This window comes from Triticum aestivum, chromosome 2B (assembly GCF_018294505.1).
Source record: "Triticum aestivum cultivar Chinese Spring chromosome 2B, IWGSC CS RefSeq v2.1, whole genome shotgun sequence".
NCBI classification, from domain to species: Eukaryota; Viridiplantae; Streptophyta; class Magnoliopsida; order Poales; family Poaceae; genus Triticum; species Triticum aestivum.
Window position 1 is genome coordinate 119,151,464 of NC_057798.1, and position 11,336 is coordinate 119,162,799.

The following is an 11,336-nucleotide window of genomic DNA, read 5'->3' on the forward strand; positions in this document are numbered from 1 at the left end:
GAGTCTGATTGTTCTATTTATTCTTCAGGAAAGCTATACTATTGGAACACAGAACCACTCCTCTACGGCTCTACTCGTGCATGCAGTATTGGAACGGGTGATGTACTAACTCCAGCTCCTGATCTAACCACTCGAGACTCGACATCTCCTACTCCATCACCACCTCAACTACATAAGCACACGCACGCTTCATCATGCTACACCATCCACAACCACAGCCACAGAGCAGCAAGCACACAAGCAAGAAACACGATCGAGAAGCTGCCAGCCAGCCATGGAGGTCATGTCATCCATAGCCGTGCTCCTACTCCTCTCCTGCTCGCTCACGGCGGCGACGGCGCCGGCCGGCACGATTGAGCGCGTGTCCAAGCAGCAGATCCTGGCGAGCATCCCACCAGGAGGGCACGCCAGCCCGCCCGTGCTGTTCCTCACGTCTCCCTCTGGCAAGTACGCGGCCTACTTCGTGCGCACCCACACCGCGCCAGGCGCCGGCGGGCTTGGCGCCGACTTCTGCTACGTCGAGGTGATGGCCGGTGGTGAGGGCGAAGGCGGTAGCGCTGCCCACGCGAGCGCGTGGGAGTCGGAGTGCCGGCCGGTGAGCACGGTCAACACGTGCACCCTGCTCTTCTCGTGGCACGGGCTGGAGGTGTTCGACGGGGCCGAGGAGGTGTGGCACGGCGAGACCAACACCGACGGGACCAACTTCCTCCAGACGCTCGAGATCGTCGACGACGGCGACATGCGCGTCCGCGACAAGGACGGCGAACTCGCGTGGCGCGCCAGCGACGAGCCCCGCCACGCGCAGCACTGCGGCGCGCCGGGGTCCCCGGGCCTCGCGGCCGCGCTGCCGCCCTTCGCCGAGCCCATTGGCGCGCACAGCAGCAACCTGCCCTTCGGCCAGGTGGAGGGCGGCAACGGCCACGCGGCCGAGCTACCGCAGGCGGCGGAGCTCGGGGACGGGGTTGCTCCAGGGGCCGGAGCCTTTGCCGGCGTAGGAGGAGTTGCCCCGGGAGCAGGCGGCTTGGGCGACGGGTACGGCTACGGCATTGCACCAACGGCGGGAGGCGGCGGAGGTGTTGCCGCGGGGACAGGAGGAGGACCCTTGGGTGACGGCTACGGGATTGCACCGGGCGCCGGGACAGGAGCCTTCGATGGTACCGGGGACATGGGCGGACAGGGTGCAGCCGCGACGGCGGCGGGGGCTGCGGGCGGTGTGGCCGGAGCGGCAGCGTTCGGCAGCCAGCCGCTGGTGGACAACAGCCCCTACGACAGCGGAGCCTACAAGGGCAGCCGTGGGGCCCGTCTCGCGGCGATTGGAACCGTGGTTTTCGTCGGTGCCATTGCCGTGGGTTTCTGATCAGGAAGACGAATCAATGGCGAAAGCGCGGGCAACATCTATAGTGCAATGCAATCGCGTTTCTTAAGGAGTTGTGAAGTTGTGATATAATGAATCTACTGTACTTGTTAATCATGTAATTTGTGTACTACAATTGTATCAAAGTCAATACAATTTGATAAATTAAATTGTATCATTTGACATTTTGTTCTCTAGTCTATTGCAGCCTTTATTAAGAGCAATACTCGTCTATAGATGACCCCCTCCCCTCTCCCCTCCTGTGTCACCCCCATAGGCCGTGGAGGGAACCCTAGCCGCCGCTGGGAACCCCCCCCCCCTCCCCTGCCGTCGCTAGAGGGTGTGACCCCGTTGACAATCGATGATAGATCACCAGAATATGTGTAGCCTGTTGCAACGCACGTGGCAGTTAACTAGTATTCATTCCAGAAAACTTGTACCTATAGGTATTTCTTCAAATATATATAGTATCAAATTCTTTTGACTATTGCTAGCACATAGAAAACATCTTCTTCTGCAGGGACAACCACATAATTCAAACATTTGAATACAGATTCTAGATCCTCCCCACAAACTCAAAATAAGCAACTCCTACCCTTATCACTAATTCAAATGACCTAATTTTGAGTACATTGTCATAATATGTAGAACACATTAGAAGCACATATTATATAGTTTTGAAGAAGAAAAAGTCACTATACCACCATCCATACTATAAAGGAGTTCCTTATGATAATTCCAAACCTACAAGTGTCTTGCAACATTTTAAAATTTTAGATGGAAAAGCTCAGCTCATTAGTCCTCTTTGGCACATTGATGCGGAGCATCCCACGGTCATCCCCATGGACACTACTTCGACTACCCAAGCTCCAAGTGGACCCATGGCAAGAGCTCGAGCACGTGCTATTCAATCGGAGGTGACATCTCTCCTACTTGAGCTTTCCTTACATTCAAGTGAGACATGGCTGCCACACTAGTGCAGAACCGGGCTTTAGCGCCGGTTCGTAAGGGCCTTTAGTGCCGGTTCCAAAACCGCTAAAGAGTGGAGACTAAAGCTCCCCCCCTTTACTACCGGTTCGGCACGAACCGGCGCTAAAGTGCCACCACGTTGCACGAGCCAGGCCCGGGTGCTGGTAGACCATTAGTACCGGTTGGTAACACCAACCGGTACTAAATGTTTGGGGGTGGGGTGGGGGGGTTGGTTTTATTTCTTATTTTCTATTAATTTTGTGTTTTCCATTTATTTTTTTTGTTTGCTGGTATTTTACGATACTACATATTGTACACGTTATGCATATATATAAATAGATTTTCTCGTAGAATCGCATATATATATATATATATATATATATATATATATACACACACATACATACATACATACAATTTCTCATACATGTTGCCTTGGTGCCTTCGGAGCACGATGACAAGTGGTTCATGGGGCGCTAGCGGGTAATAGTATTCTCCTTTGGAATCTATGACCTGGTCGAGCAAAAATCCCGCTATTTCCTCTTGAAGTGCTAGTATGCGGTCCGTTGGTAGGAGCTGCTCCCACACCTCTCTGAACTGTTAAGAAGGAGATCAATATGCATGTGTATTAGTTGTGTGACTAGATATCGATAATGGTGTGAATAGTGTTCTGACAAACGTACCCAGTCCCGTCTTTGAGATCTGCTCCTTTCGGACGCCATCATGCGAATGTTCTCGCAAACATAGTATGCACACAGATCATTTCCCCGCACCTGCTTTAGGGCCTTTACGAGAATGGAATTGAATCAGATAAAGATGAATCAAGCATGATAGTTAATTAATGGTATTGAAACAAGAATTAAAGAGATGGTAGCTAGCTAGGTAGCTAGTACTACTTGATTACTTACCTTTGGTCGATACCAAAACAACTTTTTTGCCCATTTGCCTGGAATCACCTTGATGAACTTTGCCCAAGCCTGCCCACCGGCAAAGAAAATAAATAAAGGGGTTATTAAATAGTTCATATCAGGATATGACGAACTAAATAGGCCGAGATATAGTTAATAATGATTGAAATTACCTGTTGACTATCCCCTTGACGATGGTGTAGTCACTTTCTTCTTTAAGTAGTGAGTCTAGTACTTCAACTTTTCCTTCCTCAACTTTAATGTCTAACAAGATCCAGTGGAAATTGCATGCACACACGTTTGCATGTCTTAATTAAGCGGGCATGTGCATAACACTAATCAACTACCGTAAACCCTATACACTTAATTATTAACATATAGCTAGCTAGTAAGCAAAAACAGAATTTGTAGTACAAGACAGTGTGACTCACAGGAAGTTGTAAGGAAGTAGTATATCTTGATTGGTATTGAGGCGCTTGAAGAACTCTAGCATGCTTTCCTCTAAACTTGCTCGATAAGTTGGAAGATTCCATGTGTACTCATTAATGGTATTTGGGTCAATGAACCCAATGCCATAGCGTCCAGATTTTTTCATTTCATACATCTTCATCCTGCATATAATACCACAGAAAAGAATATAGTGAGGATAATTACATGTAATGATTGATCAAAATGATCACTACAGCTAGCTTGAGACTTCAATTATAGAAAGAAATCACTTACAGACAATAGCAACTGACGATAGATTTGTCGAGTGCGTCTTGATTGTATAAGTGAAATAGTTCTGAATACTCAACAGACAGAGCTTTCTCATGGAGGTAATGCTCCTCCTTGACATTCACCATGAGGGACACTCGATTGGAAATCTTGGTAATGTTCATGTATCTTGGGAGATCGTGTAAAATGTATTCCCATTTATCTCGTACCCTTTGAAAGTCATTATATTCGAAGATAGTAACTGGGACAGCGAGTACATGTCATCTTCAATATCGCCATCATGCATGGCACGTTTGTCGGGGGGATGAACCCCGGGCAGGCAACGGAACCCGGATCCTCTTCAAAAATAGCGGGGCCCGCACCGCCCCGGAAACCAGCACGCGCCTAGCCGGGTCGCTCGACCCGGCAGGGCCCGCAACTCGGCCAAACCCCTCGACTCGGCAAGGTACGTCGACCCGACCGCAGTAGCTGGCACAAGACAACTCAACTCGGCCAAGCCCCTCGACTCGACAAGATACGTCGACCCGGCGCCGCCGTGGCTTCCCCAGCAAGCCAACCCACCCGTGGCATCCACGGCAACCCAGCCACGGGTCAGCTCCCATTCCATGCAGGCCGTACGATGGGACGAGACCTCAACCACCGATGACCAAGACAACAGTGTTCCCGTCCATGCCTATGGTCAGCCGGGGCGTGGCAACAGTGCCCCTTGCCTACCCGCTGACCAGGGCTGGCGTGGCAACAGTGATCCCGCCCTCGCCGCTGACGGCAGCAAGCAGCAGCCTGACGGAGAGCACTGTACACGACTCGACTCGGGCACACCCTGATGATCGACAAGACGGCGCACAGTCCCCCTAGGCACGCGGGGCCCGCACCTAGGGGAACCCGGTGAACCACAAGCCCACAAGTGGGACCTAGCCCGGTACCCCGGACACCGACAATACGGGCCCACCACCTTGGCATATTACCATTGTAACCCTGCGTGGGTTGAGCTACAAAACCCCCCAGGAGCCCACAGGGGCAAGACGAGAGGCGAAGCAATACAAGGCACCTATAAGAGAAACACAGGCAAGCATAGGACTACCCACCCAACAGCGACACCGGGGAGAAGGAACAGCCCGAGCCTCGGCCAACTTCCTTCCTCCTCCGTACAGCTCCAGGAGCAACATTGTACTATCGATCATCCAACTAAACTCGGCAGGACTAGGGGTGTTATCTCTCCGGAGAGCCCCGAACCTGGGTATGTCCGGCGTCCCGCGCCCGCGCATATCAACCTCGCCTATGGAGCCCACCAGCGCCCTCGTCCCTTGGCATCTGTCGTGCGCCCACCACGACAACGTTTCTCCCACCAACCGGCGAAAGTCCTCATTTGTTCACGTGTAATCCGGTCGTCAGACTGCTCCGGGTATTTGGAGTGTAGAAAATTCTTGTGTTCCTCCATATACGGAGCCACCAAGGCGGAATTCTGTAGAACTGTGTAGTGTGTTTCAGTGAGAGAATGCATGTCCATACATATTATTTGATCCACTCCTACGGTCTTTTCGTCTTTCTTACGGTCTTCTCCGTGCCATCGCATCGCCTTCGCATGCTCTTTGTTTTGGAACAAACGTTTCAACCGTGGTATTATAGGAGCATACCACATCACCTTGGCAGGAATCTTCTTCTTGGGGCGCTCGCCCTCGACATCACCAGGGTCATTGCGAGTGATCTTATAACGCAATGCACCGCATACCGGGCAAGCGTTCAAATCCTCGTACTCACCGCGGTAGAGGATGCAGTCATTAGGGCATGTATGTATCTTCTGCACCTCTAACCCTAGAGGGCAGACAACCTTCTTTGCTTCATACGTACTCTCGGGCAATTCGTTGTCCTTTGGAAGCATATTCTTTATCATTACCAGCAACTTTCCAAATCCCTGATACACCATTCTCTGCCTTCCATTGCAGCAATTCCAGTGTGGTGCCCAACTTTTTTTTGTCAGCTTCACAATTCGGGTACAACAATTTCTTGTGATCCTCTAACATGCGCTGCAACTTCTTCTCCAAATCACTTGCGCAGTTTCTCTTTGCATCGGCAATGGCCTGACCTAGATCATCAACAGGCTCATCTGATGCCTCTTCTTCAGCTTCTTCCTGCATTGCCAGCTCAGCTTCTTCCCCGTTGTTGTATCATCATATTCAGGGAACCTGTCGGTGTCAAAACCGAAGGATCTCGGGTAGGGGGTCCCGAACTGTGCGTCTAGGCGGATGGTAATAGGAGACAAGGGACGTGATGTTTTTACCCAGGTTCGGGCCCTCTCGATGGAGTTAAAACCCTACTCCTGCTTGATTAATATTGATGATATGGGTAGTACAAGAGTTGATCTACCACGAGATCAGAGAGGCTAAACCCTAGAAGCTAGCCTATGGTATAATTGTTGTTCGTCCTATGGACTAAAACTCTCCAGTTTATATAGACACCGGAGAGGGCTAGGGTTACATAGAGTCGGTTACAATGGGAGGAGATCTTCATATCGTATCGCCAAGCTTGCCTTCCATGCCAAGGAAAGTCCTATCCGGACACGGGACAAGGTCTTCAATCTTGTATCTTCATAGTCCGGGAGTCCGGCCAAAGGTCATAGTCCGGCCATCCGGACACCCCCTAATCCAGGACTCCCTCAGTAGCCCCCGAACCAGGCTTCAATGACGATGAGTCCGGCGCACAAATTTGTCTTTGGCATTGCAAGGCGGGTTCTTCTGCAAATTCCATGTACCTGTCGAATAGTGTCTGGCTTCTGGTGCATGCTGTGCTCCTTGGCTTCTGTGCCCAATAATGGCCATCTTCCACGTGTCAAACGAATGCGAAAAGCCAGGGACTTTTTTCATTTACCCCCCCAGCTGCGTAAATGAGCCGCCCATAAAAGAGACGGGGATTTAGATCCAAATCACACCATCTTCCCTCCGCGAGCATTCATCGGAGCGCATTCGACAGAGATCCATTCCATCATGGTCGGCCGACGCAGCTCCTCCTCTCGCCCCTCCAGCCCTTGGCCTGGAGATTGGGAGAGGTGTTCCGTCCCGCACAGCGAGCTAGTAGCGCTCCAATCCAAGGGGCTCCCCCCAGCATATATGGTCCCAGTTCGAGCCGGGCTTGCTACCTATAGTGGCGGAGAGCAGGCGGAGAGCGTCCCCAATCCCTCCAAAGGAGAGCGGGTATGCCTTGTCCCTTATTTAATAAGAGGGCTCAGATTTCCAATTCATCCGTTTCTCCGGGGGCTACTGGAGTTTTATGGCCTCCAGCTACACAACCTTACGCCTGCCTCCATACTGCATATTGCGGGCTTCGTGGCCCTTTGCGAGCTATTTTTGAGCATTGAGGCCCATTTCGCGCTGTGGAAGAAGTTGTTCTGCCTCGTGCCCCGCTCTCAGGAGGGGTCGATTTATCGAGTGGGCGGAGCCAAACTATGGCGCATCGCCGGGACCGGATATCTATCGGGAACCCCAAAGAAGGCGTCCGAGGACTGGCCTTCAGAATGGTTTTATATAGAAGACATTCCCCTGCCGGACCCTGTACGGATCGGCCTCCCTGAGTTCCATAATGCTCCCTTGAAGAAACACCCGAGCTGGCGTCCATGGAGCCCTCAAAGGGAAACTGACAGGGATGTCCTTTACCCGATGAGCCGGATAAGGTTGTTAGCTCACTCCAGACTGACCATGATCGAAGTCATGGCCACATGCATTACGCGGGGGGTGCAGCCGCTTCAGTACAGAGGCCACCCCATGTGGGATTTCAACGGGGAGGATGACGCCACTCGGTGCGGTCGCAAGGGGCCGGATTCGGCTGCCACTCTAACGAAGATCTTATCCGCTTTGTATAAGGGAGAAGAGGAGGAATTCCTCCGTGTCAACCCACGGGCGGATTCTCTATGAACAATCCTCCAAGCTGGGTAAGCGACCACTTTCACTTGTATATCCGTTTTCAAATTCCCATAGTTAAGAACTTAGTCTAGCAATTTTAACACAGGAGCTTCGCCAGACTGTAAAGGAGATAAACAGCCCTCCTCCACAACCCGAGGACCCGGAACGGTCCCTCGACCCGGACTCCCAAGAGGACCCGGACTTATGCGTGGAGCTGATTGATGGGGTGTTTCATCAAGTGAGTGAGGACAACACCTTAGTGGCCATTACGGCCGATTATCCCGGACTACTTCCAGCCTCAAAGGTAACCGAGACCGAAGTGCCAGTACTTTCAAGAGGATCCATCCATGCTTATTTTTTGATCGTTGTAAACCAATAGCATTGTTTTTTTTGCAGGGGAAATCCTTGAGGCGGAGGGCCGAGCCCGCGGTGGCTAGCCAACAAGGGCCATTGAGGCCCGGCGGGCTAAAAAGAAGCGCGGACCAGATCGAGACGCCGGCGCAACGGTACAACGTGCGACTTTAATGCCCAGGGTTTATTCCTTCAAGGCATACTAACGTTCATGCTCTCTTCAGGAAGAAGAGCGCCCGCCGGACTATATCCACCGGCCAGGCTTCAAGGCTGGGTCCGAAAGCAGAGGCGAACACGGGGCGCGCACTGGACGCTCCTCCAACAAAGGACATGGATGGGCTATCTGCCACCAATTCAGAGGTGGATAGTGCCATGAACCACAGGCGTCGCCGGACTGTTCTTCGTGACGCATGTTTTTCCCAAGAGGCGTTGGACGCCTTTAATATGGGAGATGCGTACCTCCGTGCCGCTCAAAATGGTCTAGCCAGAGCCACAGAGCAGTATGTAAAAGACATACGGGTGAGTAAATCTGATGGTTATATATGTCAGTAGCCCCCGAGACTTGAAACAGTTAAAATAATTGATTTAAGAATCATTTGTTATGCAGGATCTTACAAAAAAGAATACGCAACTGTCCCAGGAGCTGGAAGAGTGCAAGGCACAACTTGAGGCCGCACTACCCGCTACAGAGAATGCCAAGGGGACCCCCTCAGGTAATATATGCGTCGAAAGATAAGTATGTTGTGAAGTGCAGCATGTGTGCAATTCTGACAATAACAGTGCAGATGGGGCCGGAGTGGATCCGGACAAGCAACAACTCTTGCGCCAGTTAAAGGCCGGCGAGAGCGTGCTTACGAAGGTAAGGCAAGAGAAGAACAAGCTTCAAGATGCCAATACCCAACTGGGCGAGGAAGTAAAGGATGTTCGTGCTCAGCTGTCGGATTCCGTAAAGGAGAATCGGCGACTTCGACACGGCATTTTTAGTAAGTGCTTGAATGAATCTTCGAAAAAGAGTTCGGCGAGGAAGTCGATTGACAGAGTTATGTCTGTAGATATGCTGACAGGTCGGCCTGCGGAGGAAATGCCCAGTTCTATGGGTGACCTTCTTCCCGAGCTATCGCAACTGCACGAACGAGTTCGGCAGGTGATGCAAGGCGTCGTCTAGGCTTTGTGGCCATCCCTCTCCATGCCCGAAGGACTTGGAGAGCTTGCAGAGAAGCTGAAGGGAGCGCGGCAGCGCTTCCGATTATGGAAGATATCGGCCTGCCGTCAAGGCGCTAGGGAGGCCTGGGCCATGGTGAAGACGCGATACACGAAGGCTGACCCAAACCACATGGCCGAGGTCAGACCTGTGGGGCCCGACGGGAAGGAGATCCCTGTCAGTTTAGTGTACGGCCAGGTAGAGCTGGCCGCCAAGTATTCCCAATAGGACTGTAAATTAGACAGCCTGTTGGATGGTATTGAAGAAGAACATACCCAGTCAAATTGACTATGTAATTTAAAATGACATGTAAAATGCCTTCTAGCCGGATTGTAGATCATTTGTCATTGCGGACCTTTTTGCTTCAACCTCTGGACCCGATAGTCCGGAGTGTGTCCGAATACCCTCTTGGTTATGTAAGAACCGGGGCATGCATGGAGACCAGGCGTAGGGGTCATAAGTGCTTTAGCAGACAAGTGCCCAACTAGTTCTGTTATATTACATGGTTAGTAAGAAACATCTTCCAGGGAGAATAGTTCCGTTAGGGGTTCCTTTCCCTGGGAGGCATGCCCTAAAGTGCATGTCCGGACTGCAAAAAAAGTAGAAAAGCATCTGGGGGCAGATAAATAAACAAGTGAAAAATCATCTTTTAGTTCACCGACCGAATATTCCCTTAAGAACGCTAGCTTTCGGCTTCACCCAGTCTGAGGTACACATCCGGCTGACCCGGCAGTAACAATCGTAGAGGTGCTCCCTTTACCACCTAGCCGAACAATCGGGAACGTAGGGGTAAGCACATGAGCCAGGCAACCCAGCTTGGCCAAAACTTAAGTCATATCGATGCATATAATGGTGAATAAAAGGTTCATGCGGAAGTGTCACACATGTGTTGGGCATGAGGCCCGTGTATATAAGCTTCTGATAAAGAAGCCCCCAGGTATAGTGAGTGCGGGTGGCGCATCAATTATGTGCGAAAAATACGCAAGCGAGCCCTTAAAGGCTTGTAAGAGAAAGGGAGGGAGAAGGAGAGAAATATAAGGCAGCTGATTTATATAAAAAAGGGACAGAGGAAGGAGACAAACACAGAGTCTGGCGCTAGGCGTAGAATCTTCGTAGGCGTGCTGCGTTCCATGGGTTCGGCTCGAGTCGGTTATCCGATGCATTTCGCAGACGGTACGCCCCACCAGTCAGGACTTGGTCGATTACGAAGGGACCCTCCCATTTGGGCTTGAGTTTGTCCTTTTTCTTGTCCGGCAGGCGTAGAACTAGTTCGCCAACATTGTAAGTTTTGGCCCGTACTTCTCTTCTTTGATATCTTCGAGCCTGCTGTTGATAGAATGCGGAACGGGCTTTTGCCACGTCGCGCTCCTCCTCCAATGCGTCCAAGCTGTCCTGCCGATCGAGCTCGGCTTCTCTTTCTTCGTACATGCGCATGCGAGGTGAGTCAAGAATTATGTCGCAGGGCAGGACTGCCTCTGCGCCGTATACCATAAAAATGGTGTAAATCTGGTAGTGCGATTCGGCGTGGTCCGCAGCCCCCAGAGTACGGAGTCAAGCTCCTCTACCCAGTGCGTGTTAGATTCCTTGAGGGATCACACTAATCTGGGTTTGATGCTGCTCATGATTAGACCATTGGCTCGATCGACTTGACCGTTAGTTTGTGGGTGATAGACTGAAGTGTAACCGAGCTTAATGCCCATGTTTTTGCACCAGAGTTTAACCTCGTCGGCCGTAAAGTTTGTGCCGTTGTCAGTAATGATGCTGTGGGGGACGCCGTAACGGTGTACGACCCCTGATATGAAGTCTATCACTGGTCCGGATTCGGCCGTCTTAACAGGCTTGGCCTCTATCCATTTGGTGAATTTATCCACCATGACCAGTAGGTATTTGTGCTTGCGGGTTCCTCCTTTGAGGGGTCCAACCATGTCAAGCCCCCAGACTGC

The 11,336-nt window shown here is 51.4% G+C and overlaps 1 protein-coding gene across 1 annotated transcript; it reads left to right on the top strand.

The window, feature by feature from the left end:
- The first annotated feature begins 213 nt into the window (after nt 1-213).
- Nucleotides 214-1,524, top strand: LOC123040759 (PE-PGRS family protein PE_PGRS16-like). The gene has a single exon (XM_044463521.1). The coding sequence runs from the start codon at nt 275-277 to the stop codon at nt 1,355-1,357; it is 1,083 nt and encodes a 360-aa protein (XP_044319456.1). The 5' UTR covers nt 214-274; the 3' UTR covers nt 1,358-1,524.
- Nucleotides 1,525-11,336: the final 9,812 nt, after the last annotated feature.

Excerpts from the sequence above, each read along its gene's own strand:
- LOC123040759 (XM_044463521.1), top strand. The coding sequence starts at position 275 with ATGGAGGTCATGTCATCCATAGCCGTGCTCCTACTCCTCTCCTGCTCG.